The following is a 14,805-nucleotide window of genomic DNA, read 5'->3' as shown; positions in this document are numbered from 1 at the left end:
CAGATCAGATTTGAGTTATAAAAAAATATCAGAAACTTTGAACATCCCACAGAGCACCATTAGATCCATTATAAGAAATGGAAATAATATGGCACCACAACAAACCTGCCAAGAGAGGGCCTTCCATCAAAACTCATGGCACAGGCAAGGAGGGCATTAACCAGAGAGGCAACAAAGAGACCAAAGATAACCCTGAAGGAGCTGCGTGGCTCCACAGCGCAGATTGGAGTATCTGTCCATAGGACCACTTTAAGCCGTACACTCCAGAGAGCTGGGCTTCACGGAACAGTGGCCAGAAAAAAAGCCATTGCTTAAAGAAAGAAATAAGCAAACACATTTGGTGTTTGCCAAATGGCATGTGGGAGGCTCCCCAAAAATATGGAAGAAGGTACTCTGGTCAGATGAGACTAAAATGTACCTTTTTGGCCATTAAGGAAAACGCTATGTCTGACGCAAACCCAACACCTCATATCACCCCAAGAACACCATCTTTACAGTGAAGCATGGTGATGGCAGCATCATGCTATGGGGTTGTTTTTAATCGGCAGGGACTGGGAAACAGGTCAGAATTAAAGGAATGATGGATGGCACTAAAGACAGGGAAATTCTTCAGGGAAACCTGTTTCAATCTTCCAGAGATGGAGGTTCACCTTCCATCAGGACAATGACCCTAAGCATATTGCTAAAGCAACACTCAAGTGGTTTAAGAGGAAACATTTAAATGTCTTGGAATGGCCTAGTCAAAGCCCAGACCTCAATCCAATTGAGAATCTGTGGTATGACTTAAATATTGCTGTACCCAGCAAAACCCATCCAACTTGAAGGAGCTGGAGCAGTATCGCCTTGAAGAATGGGAAAAAATCCCAGTGGCTAGATGTGCCAAGCTTATAGAGACATACCCCAAGAGACTTGCAGCTGTAATTGCTGCAAAAGGTGGCTCTACAAAGTACTGACTTTGGGGCGGTGAATAGTTGGGCACGCTCAAATGTTCCGTTTTTTTGTGTTATTTCTTGTTTTACAATAAAAAACATGTTGCATCTTCAAAGTGGTAGGCATGTTGTGTAAATCAAATTCAAACCCCCCAAAAAACATTTTAATTCCAGGTTGTAAGGCAATGAAATAGGAAAAATGCCAAGGGGGGTGAATACTTTCGCAAGCCACTGTATTTTCTGCAATCTGAAAACTGGGCTCAACAACAGTGCAACTTGGGGAAGAAAGTGAGAAGGATGCACACCGTGACCCGACTATGGTTGTCTCGAATGGCACCCTATTCCATATTTGATGCTTGGCCCTGGTCAATAGTAATGCACTATATAGGGAATAAGGTGCCATTTGGGATGCTGACTATGAATACAGCTGGGTCGTTCCCTAAAGATATTGTAAGTAGAAATTGTGCACCAATATTGAATTTTAATGGCATGAAATATTCATGAATTGCCCTTTAATATAGATCACGTGAAGAATTCAACACCTCTTATTGTAATATGAATAAAGACTTGCTTCAGTGTCAAAATTCATAATTTTCCTTCAGTACACATCTGTAAGTTCTAGGAAGATTTGAACCCACTTAAAACCTTTTACTGCAGCGAGCTAAATCAGAGTCACATAGAGTGTTTCTTGGTAGTTTTAAACAAATCAACTTTAAAACAAAGGTATACACCTCACACACATGGTTATGGATTTTAAAAAAGAAGACATCTCTACCATGTCAGATATAGAAATGAAATGTATTCCATTCTTAGTCTTCATCCCAATATGACACTTGATGTACATCACAGAAGGGATGTGGGGATGGGATAAAAAAATAAATAATAATAATAATAATAATAATAATAATAATTATGAAATAAAGAACAATTTTAATAACATTCCACCCATGAGGCCTCTAGAGGGTGATTTGGTCATTTCTGAAGATAATTTAATTCATGCAGTCATTCATTTACATCTGTCCCTCATTTTAAGGTCAACCCTGTTACTTGAATGAACTCTCGTTTTATGTTGAAACTATGCAAATTATATATTTTTTTTTAAATACATATATTGTACATCTAATAATCATATCATAGTGTAAAAGCAGGTGAGTTGGTTCTTCTCTTTTTGGCAAGTATCCGGTGTTTTGTGGTGTAAAACTGAGCGGGTAGAGCATAACACGTCAACCCTGTTACCAATAGATAGACAATTCAATTAAATTGTAACGCTTGCATTCAACTGCCACTCCCTATTGCACACAGCACCCTTGCATTCATCCTGTCATAATGGGATTTATGGCTATTTTAAGATGAAAATGTCAACCCTGTTACTGTCAACCCTGTCACTTTAATTAGCACTTCATAGGCACTTACTATAGTCATTTTCGTTAACCTCTAAATATGGAAAAAACTGTTGAACATGAGCTCTTTATGACAGAATGTGAGGTGAAATCAATGTTTTTCTTGACAAAGTTAAATTTTTCAAAAGGTACAGAATTGTTGGAACGACCCAGCTACAGTCTGTGAATAGTATTACTCATGATGTTCATTGCTGAACATTTAAGAATATGATGAAGTCAATATAATAATTTCAACATAAAATGTACAGCACGGATGTAGGATCTTCATTTTATCACTTTTTGTTGCTGGGAATTCTTTTATTATTTAGACTTTAAAATGTGAGACTTGATTTGCACCTAACAAAAAATGTATCAACAACAACAAACAATAAACAAATCTGAAACTATAATCTACATAGTAAATTATACTTCCTGTTCCTGCAAGATTGTTTTCTTGATTTATCAAACTGGCTCAAATTAACATCCTACATCTGTAGCTGCTCCTAAAAGGCATTCATATTACTAATTTATACCCTGTGTCGTTTCCGTTCACACTGAACATTCCTCTGATGATTCCTGCAGTATGGCTGTGTCCCAAATGGTACCCTGTTTCATATAGGCCCTGGTCAAAAGCACTGCACTATAGAGGGAATAGGGTACCATTTGGGACATAGCCTATGCTTCTCAGACTCAGTCGTTAATCCCATAAAGAGATAACTGACAGGAAGAAAACAAAGAGGAGACCATCAAAGGGAGGTGAAGAGGGAACTCCATACTGTGGAGCCATACTGTCAGGTCTGCCAGCTAATTGGAGTTTGACAATCCTCAGACAACACAGGCCTAAGGGATGTACTGTACATAGGCTTGCAATTATTGAATTAAAAAAGGCAGAAAATACACAACACGCTCCAACGGTAAACACTAAAAGGTAATTATTGGAGGTCCGCTTATGGACAACTTCACAAGCCGTATGGATATTTGGCATGCTGGCACACTAGTATGGGGTAAACAATATAATCAAATAAAATTGTAGTTGTCACATGCGCCGAAATGCTTACTTACAAGGTCTTAAACCAACAATGCAGTTTTAAGAAAATAAAGTAACAGAATAAAATAACAATAATGAAGCAATATACAGGGGGTACCGGTACCAAGTCAATGGGTACAGGTTAGTTGAGGGTACAGGTTAGTTGAGACCCCTGTGCTGTATGGATTCATGCAGTATTATTGAGTCAATTCATGCATCAGTATGGAGTCGATTCATGCAGTATTTGTAGGTAATATAGAGGTGATTCATGCAGTATTACACAATCCATTCATGAAACAGTATGGTGTCAATTCATGCAGTGATTCATGCAGTATTATGAATTCATGTAGTGGTATAGATTCGATCCATGAGTAAAATAAGTAACATAAACGTATATGACTTGCAATGATATGTACTACTTATGACCTAATTCCTAATGCCTTGCATGTTGCGTTCAACAACAACATTGACGAATACGCTGATTCGGTGAGCGAGTTCATTAGAAAGTACATTGACGATGTTATACCCACAGCAACGATTAAATCATTCCCAAACCAGAAACCGTGGATTGATGGCAGCATTCGCGCAAAAATGAAAGCAAGGCAGTCAAACAAGCTAAGCGACAGTATAGAGACAAAGTAGAGTTGCAATTCAACGGCTCAGACACAAGAGGTATGTGGCAGGGTCTACAGTCAATCACGAACTACAAAAAGAAAACCAGCCCTTCGCCTACCAGGATGTCTTGCTCCCAGACAGATTAAATACAGTGCCACTGACACGGCCCGCTACCAAAACCTGCGGACTCTCCTTCACTGCAGCCAAAGCGAGTAAAACATTTAAACGTGTTAACCCTCGCAAAGCTGCAGGCCCAGACGGCATCTCCAACCGCATCCTCAGAGCATGCGCAGACCAGCTGGCTGGTGTGTTTACGGACATATTCAATCAATCCTTATCCCAGTCTGCTGTTCCCACATGCTTCATGAGGGCCACCATTGTTCCTGTTCCCAAGAAAGCTAAGGTAAATGAGCTAAACGACTACCGCCCCGTAGCACTCACTTCTGTTATCATGAAGTGCTTTGAGAGACTAGTCAAGGACCTTATCACCTCCACCCTGCCTGACACCCTAGACCCACTTCAATTTGCTTACCGCCCCAATAGGTCCACAGACGATGCAATCGCAACCACTCTGCACACTGCCCTACCCATCTGGACAAGAGGAATAACAATGTGAGAATGCTGTTCATCGACTACAACTCAGCATTTAACACCATAGTACCCTCCAATCTCGTCATCAAGCTCGAGACCCTGGGTCTCGATCCCGCCCTGTGCAACTGGGTACTGGACTTCCTGACGGGCCTCCAGCCACTTTAATAATGGAAATTGATGGGATTTGATATAAAAATGTATCACTAGCCACTTTAAACAATGCCACTTAATATAATTTTTACATACCCTACATTACTCATCTCATATGTATATACTGTACTCTATATCATCTACTGCATCTTGCCATCGTTATGTAATACATGTATCACTAGCCACTTTAAACTATGCCACTTTATGTTTATATACCCTACTTTACTCATCTCATATGTATATACTGTACTCTATACCATCTACTGCATCTTGGCTATGCCGTTCTGTACCATCACTCATTCATATATCTTTATGTACATATTCTTTATACCTTTACACTTGTGTGTATAAGGTAGTAGTTGTGGAATTGTTAGGTTAGATTACTCGTTGGTTATTACTGCATTGTCGGAACTAGAAGCACAAGCATTTTGCTACACTCGCATTAACATCTGCTAACCATGTGTATGTGACAAATACAATTTGATTTGATTTGTATATTGAAAGACTGTAGTTTCTATGATCTTGTCCTTCAGAAATGATTATTGTTTAATGAGTTTGGTACCAACATAGAATAGTTATAATTCAATAGCAATGCATTCTTTAGGATTCAAGGTGAGCACAAGTAACAAGGTAACATGCAGTATTATAAGTAAGGCTTGGTGGTTCTCTTTTCTAAAGTTCTTGTTGCACAAAATGAGCCTTTGACAGAGGAGCATGTTGATGACTTAAATCCCCTTGCACAAGCACAGAGGAATAGCCAGTAAAGTAGCAAAATCATTGGCAATTCCTGTCAGGTCTGTAGTGAGCATTGCTTAGTGCTGCAGAGGGGAGATAGGAAAAAAGAGCCCCGAAAGGATACAGAATAATTATGCTCTCTGTCTCTCTCTCCTTCTCTCTCTGTCTCTCTGTCTCTCTGTCTCTCTGTCTCTCTGTCTCTCTGTCTCTCTCTCTCTCTGTCTCTCTCTCTCTCTCTCTCTCTCTCTCTCTCTCTCTCTCTCTCTCTCTCTCTCTCTCTCTCTCTCTCTCTCTCTCTCTCTCTCTCTCTCTCTCTCTCTCTCTCTCTCTCTCTCTCTCTCTCTCTCTCTCTCTCTCCCCACCTCTCTCTCTCTCTCTCCACCTCTCTCTCTCTCCACCTCTCTCTCTCTCTCCACTAATGTTGGTTTGAACATCTGTGATAATAAATACTGTAAGTATTGATAATAAACAGGTTCATAATACAGTCACTTGCTTATATTAGAAAGGACAACATTCCAATGCACTATTTTTCCATGGATTGTTTACTCATCCAAACATCATCCACCTCAACATACAGTTCCAGTCAAAAGTTTGGGTTTTTCTTTATTTGTACTATGTTCTACATTGGAGAATAATAGTGATGACATGAAAACTATGAAATAACACATGGAATCATGTACTAACCAAAAAAGTATGAAGCATATCAAAATACATGTTATATTTGAGATTCTTCAGTGTAGCCACCCTTTGCCTTGATGACAACTTTGCACACGCTTGGCATTCTCTAAACCAGCTTTATGAGGTAGTCACCTGGAATGCATTTCAATTAATATGTGGGCCTTCTTAAAAGTTAAGGAGGCATGTATAAGTAAAAAAGGCACATTTTATCATGTTTTTCATTAAAAAAAGGTTTGTGATACAAATATAAAAACATATTAAACATCCTTTCTCTCAATGAAGTTACTATGTCAGAATTGCCAGAACAATCTGATATACCCCAAATATTTTCCACTCCAGCTGGAGTGCTGGAAAGCCCTTAGTCATTAATCTATGCTGAACAAAAATATAAACGCATGAGCTGAAATAAAAGCATTTTTCATGAGCTGAAATAAAAGATCCCAGAAATGTCCCATACACACAAAGTTAATTTCTTTCAAATGTTATGCTCAAAATTGCTTACCTGTTAGTGAGCATTTCTCATTTGCCAAGATAATCCATCCACGTGACAGGTGTGGCATATCAAGAAATTATTGATTTTGAAAAATTGATTAAACCGCATGATCTTTACACAGGTACACCTTGTGCCAGGGACAATAAAATGTCACTCTAAAATGTGCAGTTTTGTAACACAACACAATGCCACAGATGTCTCAAGTTTTAAGGGATTGTACAATTGTCATGCTGACTGCAGGAATATCCACAAGAGAATTGAATGTTGATTTTTCTACCGTAAGCCACCTCTAACATTGTTTTAGAGAATTTAGCAGTTTGTCCAACCGGCCTCACAACCTCAGAACACGTGTAACCACGCCAGCCCAGGACCTCCAAATCCAGCTTCTTCCCTTGTGGGAAGCCACCCAGACAGCTGATGAAACCGTGGGTTTGCACAACTGTAGAATTCCTAAACAAACTGTACGAAACCATCTCAGGGAAGCTCTTCTGTGTGCTCGTTGTACTCAACAGGGTCTTCACCTGATTGCAGTTCGGCATTGTAACCGACTTCAGTGGGTAAATGATAATCTTCAATAGCCACTGACACACTGGATAAGTGTTCTCTTCAAGTATTAATCCCGGTTTCAACTGTACCGTCGTGTGATTGGTTTGCTGATGTCAGCGTTGTAAACAAGTGCCCATGGTGGCAGTGGGGTTATGGTATGGGCAGGCATAAGCTACAGACAATAAACACAATTGCATTTTATCGATGGCAATTTGAATGCACAGAGATACCGTGTCAAGATCCTGATGCCCATTGTCGTGTTATTCATCCGCAGCTTTCACCTCATGTTTTAGCATGCACAGCCCCATGTCGCAAGGATCTGTACAGAATTCCAGGACGCTGAAAATGTCTCAGTTCGTTCATAGGCTGCATACTCACTAGACATGTCACCCATTGAGCATGTTTGGAATGCTCTGGACCGACCTGTACGACAGCGTGTTCCAGTTCCCGGCAAAATCCAGCAACTTCGCACATCCATTGAAGAGGAGATGGACAACATTCCACAGGTCACAATCAACAGCCTGATCAACTCAATGCAAAGGAGAGGTCAAGTTGCATGAGGTAAATGGTGGTCACACCAGATTTTCTGGTTTTCTGGTCCACGCCCCTATTGTTTATTTTAAGGTCTGTGACCAACAGATGCATATCTGTATTCCCAGTCATGTGAAATCCATAGATTATGGCCTAATGAATGTATTTCAGTTGACTGATTTGCCGATAGGAACTGGAACTCAGTAAAATCTTTGAAATTGTTGCATGTTGCGTTTATATTTTTGTTTAGTGTATAATCTTGGACATAAACTCACATTGTTGTACTCGGGGATTATACACATTCAGTAGTGTTATTTCAGATTCTTCATTTTTTCCTAGGAACAGTAGAAACTGGATTCAGGAAGAAACTGTTGTGGGAACTGAAGACCGGCAGCATTTGATTACAGACACAAAGCATCACACACTACCACAAGGTTAAAGGGGTTTTCTTCACATGCATAGCTTGGATGGAACTGCAAGTGATGTGGGCCACTGCACCCCTACAGAAATAAACTCCAGACACAAAAGCCGTCTGATTACATTGCAAGTGTTCACACTTCATACTGAAAAAGTAGGCCTCCCTTGACGAGGGCTTGGCTTGTTAACCTCTCTAGGGTACGTGGGACGCTAGCGTCCCATCTGGCCAACATCCAGTGAGGTTGCAGAGCACCATATTCAATTACAGAAATGCTCATTATAAAAATTCAGAAAACAACAAATATTTTACATAGGTTTATAAATTAACTTCTTGTTAAACCAACCACAGTGTCATATTTATAAAATGTTTTACGGCGAAAGCATACCTAGCCCAGAACATACCTAGCCCAGATAATAGCCCAGTTGACAAATTATTAAAAACAATGACCAGCCAAGCAGAAGCGTTACAAAACTCAGAAATAGAGATAACATTAATCCCTTACCTTTGATGATCTTCATATGGTGGCAATCAGAAGACAATCATTTACTCAATAAATGTTCCTTTTGTTCGATGAATTCTCTTTATATCCAAAAACGTTTTCTTCAGTAATCCACAGGCTCAAACTCAGTCAAAACAATCAGACAAAAAATCCAAATTGTATCTGTAAAGTTCATAGAAACATGTCAAACGATGTTTGTATTCAATCCTCAGGTTGTTTTTAGCCTAAATGATCTATAATATTTCAACCGGACAATAACGTCGTCAATATAAAAGGAAAACAAGAAATGCACATGCGCCTGAAAAAGCTCTGCGACACGTTATGGTCCACTCATTCAGACTGGTCTTACTCCCTCATTTATAAGAATACAAGCCTGAAACGATTTCTAAAGACTGTTGACATCTAGTGGAAGGCATAGGAACTACAAATGGAGTCCTAAGTCAATGGATACTGTAATGGCATTGAAAACTACAAAACCAAAACAAAATCTACTTCCTGAATGGATTTTTCTCAGGTTTTCACCTGCAAAATCAGTTCTGTTATACTCACAGACTCTATTTTAACAGTTTACCAGTTATATGCATATCATATCTTCTTGGCCCGAGTAGCAGGCCGTTAAATCTGGGCATGCTTTTCATCCAAAATCCCGAATGCTGCCCCCTACCCTAGAGAGGTTAAATACTCTCACTCATTGGCAGTCTGCTAGTGGCAGTCTGAAATAGCTCGCTGAAGATCAGGTGATAGTGAATGAACAACTCCAAGAGGCACATGCAGTGGAGTTTTCTGACAAATACACACCTGGACCAATTTTCATAAAGTTTTGCAGAGTAGGAGTGCTGATTTAGGATCAGGGCATCCATGTTCATGTAATCATTAATAACTGATCTTAGATTAGCACTACCCTGGGACATTCGCACTGTAAAGTTCACCTAAAAGAGAAGCCATTTCAGCATCATGAACAGTTTAAATCACTCCAGCACAATATTTTATATGATGTACATCTATGATGAGCCCTAAACGTCTGAGATGTGTATTGAGACTGTCTACACCATGATAAGATACCAGATTGATCCAGTGTGTCGGTAAACCTGCTCCTAAAATGTACCAATATTGTTCTGGTAAATCACAATAGTACCATGAAAGCTGAAGAAACGAGTTCTCAACAAACCGAAACAATAACATAATTATTTATCCTCCCACATTTAAAGATTTTACACCGGCTGATAGAGAAACTCAACTGAGAGGAACACTGGTGTCTCTTCATTATGGAGACAATGCAGTCTAACTTACTAGCCTATCTATGGCTATATACAGTATTTAGCTGGTAGCCTATTTATATTACACATTGGAACTCAGACTCCACAGGTTTTTCCGTCTAATTACTCATAGGCTTACCAGTGTTCACAGAAGTGGGGTCGCTCTCATGAGTGCCGCTGGGTCTTAGTTTTCTGGGAGAGAAGGAGCAGGAGAAAGTGGGCTGACACTCTCACTGGAACTGTCACTATTCTTGAGGGGAGTAAGAAGAAGAGGAGCAAGGCCACTGTCATTGCCAGTCCCGGGCAGTGATGCCTCTGTCAGGAATGGAAGGTTGCTAGTGGTAGCTGATACATAAGTAGGTCTACTAGCTTCTACCTGCAATGGTGTTTTGACAGTCGGGGACGAGGTGGTAGATTTGCTGATTTGGATATCTTCTGTAATTGGCACTAGCTTGATCAAATAAAGTATTTTTGCTGCATTTTCATGCACCACTTGGTCTTGCCTTTTGTTTGTCCATCTTTAAAATCTCTTTGGGATAGGGGGCAGCATTTTCCCTTTTGGATAAATAGCGTGCCCAATTTCAACTTCCTGCTACTCATGCCAAGAATATAAGATATGCATATTATTAGTAGATTTGGATAGAAAACACTCTGAAGTTTCTAAAACTGTTTGAATCATGTCTGTGAGTATAACAGAACTTATGTAGCAGGCAAAACCGCAAGGACTAACCATTCAGATTTTTTTTTTATTGAGGTCACTGTCTATTCAATCATTTTTCCTTGGGAAACCAGATTTCAAAAGGCACTTGTTTGCAGTTCCTACCGCTTCCACTGGATATCACCAGTCTTTCGAAATTGGTTGAGGTTATTCCTTTGTGTAATGAAGAAGTACTGCCATCTTGAATTTGTGTCATTTGAAGTGTATATTTTGAGAAGGCGCATGACTAGAAAAGTAGCGTGAGTTTGTTGTCTTCCTGTATTGAACACAGATTGTCCCGTCTACAATTTGATCGATTAATAACGTTTAAAAATACCTAACGTTGTATTACAAAAGTAGTTTGAAATGTTTTGGCAAAGTTTACAGGTTACCTTTGAGATATTTTGTAGTGACGTTGCGCAAATTGGAAGCTGTTTTTTTCTGGATCAAACGCGCCAAATAAATTGACATTTTGGATATATATCGACAGAATTAATCGAAAAAAAGGACCATTTGTGATGTTTATGGGACATATTGGAGTGCCAACAAAAGAAGCTCTTCAAAGGTAAGGCATGATTTATATTTTACTTCTGTGTTTAGTGTGGTGCCTGCAGGGTTGAAATATGCTACTCTCTCTTTGTTTACTGTTGTGCTATCATCATCATCATCATCATCTGCTATCAAGCATCTTATGCTTTCGCAGAAAAACCTTTTGAAATCTTACATGTTGGCTGGATTCACAACAAGTGTAGCTTTAATTTGGTATCTTACATGTGTGATTTAATGCATTTTCCCTGGCAATTGGTCAAGTGGGACGCGACTGTCCCGCCTATCCCAGAGAGGTTTTAACAATGAACTTACTCTTCGACCTTATTCACCAAACTTTTTTTTTTAACTTGATAGCCAATTATGTGAGGAGGCTAAGGCGGTCTGCCGTTGGCGCAGCTGAGAAATTGGCTAACTGGATGCATTAAACTATATTGTACCCATGTATATTGGACAAAACAAACAGTTTGCTTGCTACATATGGACAATTAATTAAAAGGAGGGTTACTGTCAAAGTTATTTTATACAAAATTATATTACAATTTAGACAGTGTTGGTGGGTCCCCCCTCCTTGTAGGGGGCTGAGGGGGTTTCCGCTACACCTGTGGAGAGGAGGAAGATACTGTAGCTGTATGTGGGTTTAGGGAGAGGGTTGGTGGATGGGGGACATGATTGGATGTGAAATAAATAAACCCTCCCACAGTGCACTGAAATATGGCTTGGTCCTGGGCATTTAAGTGCCTGTCTATCGGCCCTGGCTTTTCACCACATTTTCATCACATAAACCAACTCCAGAGTGAAGCTGATGGAATTAGAGGTAGTGATCACTATTCACTTCCCCAGTAAAGCCAGCATGTGGGCTTTGTTTTTTCACCAACTTTATTCATTGAGACCTCATGTCATTCTGACAGTTTAACCTGTTGGATCTCTAGGGGCGCTATTTCATTTTTGGATAAAAAACGTTCCCGTTTTAAGCGCGATATTTTGTCACGAAAAGATGCTCGACTATGCATATTCTTGACAGTTTTTGAAAGAAAACACTGAAGTTTCAGAATCTGCAAAGATATTGTCTGTAAGTGCCCCAGAACTCATTCTACAGGCGAAACCAAGATGATGCGTCAAGCAGGAAATGAGCAGAATCTCTGAAGCTCTGTTTTCCATTGTCTCCTTATATGGCTGTGATTGCGCAAGGAATGAGCCTACACTTTCTGTCGTTCCCCCAAGGTGTTAGCAGCATTGTGACGTATTTGTAGGCATATCATTGGAAGATTGACCATAAGAGACTACATTTTCCAAGTGTCCGCCTGGTGTCCTGCGTGGAATTCGGTGCGCAAACGCCAGCTGCTTGTACTTTTCCATTTGATTGAGGGGAGAAACCATGCTTCCACGAACGATATATCATTGAAGAGATATGTGAAAAACACCTTGAGGATTGATTCTAAACAACGTTTGCCATGTTTTCAGTCGATATTATGGAGTTAATTTGGAAAAAAGTTCGCGATTTGAGGACTGAATTTTCGTTTTTTTTTTGGTAGCCAAATGTGATGTAGAAAACGGAGCTATTTCCAATTCACAAAGAATCTTTTTTGGAAAAACTGAGCATCTGCTATCTAACTGAGAGTCTCCTCATTGAAAACATCCGAAGTTCTTCAAAGGTAAATGTTTTTATTTGAAAGCTTTTATGTTTTTGTTGAAATCTTGCGTGCTGGATGCTAACGCTAATGCTAACACTAAATACTACGCTAGCTAGCCACTTTTACACAAATGATTGTTTTCCTATGGTTGAGAAGCATATTTTGAAAATCTGAGATGACAGTGTTGTTTACAAAAGGCTAAGCTTGAGAGATGGCATATTTATTTAATTTCATTTGCGATTTTCATGAATAGTTAACGTTGCGTTATGGTAATGAGCTTAGGTCTGTAAATAGAATCCCGGATCCGGGTTTGGTAGACGCAACAGGTTAATTGTGAATGATTTTGGACACTGAGTGAGTCAAGAGCCAGCACATGTGATTGTTGTCATGCAAAGAAACTTGCCAGTGTGCCAGCCAAAGATCATCGGAGTCAGGAAGAAAGCCAAAATTATGTGAAGTGAAATTTCATTGGCCTGACTTGATTGATTCATTATTTTTCTCTCCATTACCCACTTTCCCTTCTTCCCTCTTCTCTCCATCTTTGTCTTCTTGTTGTTCCCCTGTCTCCAACCCATCAGGATGATGCTATCTGCCAAACTGGTAGTCATATCCTCATACTCCACCCTGTACCGTGACACTTGTTTACTCCTGAGGATCAGGCAGGTGATGAAAGCCAGCTTCCTCTGAGAAAATTGGCTGTCGACAGTCACCTCGTTCCCCTCCCTCAGGATGATAACTGTAACGTTGTCTCTAACACTGCGACTAGCTGTCTCTGTGTTAGCACTAACACTGGTGGCTTGACACGTCACTCCTTTGATCTAAAGTGGGGGGTTATAGCTCTGAGAAATATTTCCACTTTTATGCGTTCTTATCTGGTCCCTGACTGGCTAACACAAGCCTCTGTCAGTTGAAGAGCTGTGTCATCATGACAGTGGAGGCTCTCAGGCCCTTGGCGATGTGAGGGACTGGGTCAGTTATTTTGTTTCGCCGTTTTGTCTGCCTCATGACTTGATTTGGTTAAGTTGTCTGTCGAATATGGAACATCTATTCCTCCTCCATGTGTCATTTTAAATCGCTAATTTGAGTGACGATTCCTACTTTTTTTACTCATTTATATCCAACTTTGTTGTTTTTGAATTGTTCTGTGAATGAGGGAAGATGGCTGGAATTAGTTGCCTGTTGCTAGGATATAGATGCCCATTCCCTTCACCTATGATCATTGGCCTAACAAGCTAGTACTTACATTAAGGGAGTTCTCATTTGGTGCACTCCTCTCTATTTATGGATACATTTTCTGAAACTATTGAAAGTTATGTCAAGTACAACAGGAACAGTCCTTTTGATTGAGTGTACTTTGACATAATCGACCACCTCAAGGCAGCATACAAAGAATGTCCCATAAAAATGGTGCACAAAACCCTTACCTTGCCAACATACTGGTTGTCATTCCCTGTGTACTCCTCCAGAAGAAAGAATTGATTCCACATCCATCCTCGTTTGGAGCGCTGGAGTATCCTTCCATCATCCTTCTCTTGCGATGTTCCCAAGAGATTCACAGTATTTCCAGGTGCCACAGGCAGGGCATTGATTGGCTGCAGGATGGAGAGCATCAGTAGACCCAGGAAGTGATTGGTTATCATGGTATCCAATCACACGGGGAAATAGTTCTGTATGACTAATGAGTTATGGTAATGGGCTTCTGGTAGGATGCACGCTGGAATGAAATGTAACCAAATCAGGCATTGTAGTCTTCTTCCCTTTGATCCCTTATTGATCCCTGTGAAGAAGAAGAACATGGATAAATTAGAGAGATAACACAAGCAGGATATTGACTTGAGGCAGTCATATTGGGTTTCAATATCCCCCCAATGGTCATATTGTCTGATTGTGTCTAATACAGATGTAGGATCTTCATTTGATCACCCATTGCAGGATAACTTTTGCATGAAATAAAACATGTGTAGTGCATTTGAGGTTTTATAAAGACTTCTGAAGTTTGTAATTTCCAATTTGAAATGACAGACTTCCAAACATGTACATTAATTATAATCCACATAATAATTCACATTCGTTGATGCAGG

General features: G+C 39.9%; 1 protein-coding gene across 1 annotated transcript in view; it reads right to left on the bottom strand.

The window, feature by feature from the left end:
• Positions 1-14,364, bottom strand: part of LOC139366789 (cadherin-10-like) — a 44,070-nt gene extending 29,706 nt beyond the window's left edge. Inside the window, exon 1 of the mRNA XM_071104497.1 lies at positions 14,149-14,364. Coding sequence (XP_070960598.1) covers positions 14,149-14,364 — 216 coding nt within the window. The remainder of the gene's footprint in view (positions 1-14,148) is intronic.
• Positions 14,365-14,805: the final 441 nt, after the last annotated feature.

This window comes from Oncorhynchus clarkii, chromosome 15 (assembly GCF_045791955.1).
Source record: "Oncorhynchus clarkii lewisi isolate Uvic-CL-2024 chromosome 15, UVic_Ocla_1.0, whole genome shotgun sequence".
In the NCBI taxonomy this organism is placed as follows: domain Eukaryota; kingdom Metazoa; phylum Chordata; class Actinopteri; order Salmoniformes; family Salmonidae; genus Oncorhynchus; species Oncorhynchus clarkii.
This window is presented reverse-complemented; position numbering and strand designations above follow the sequence as displayed.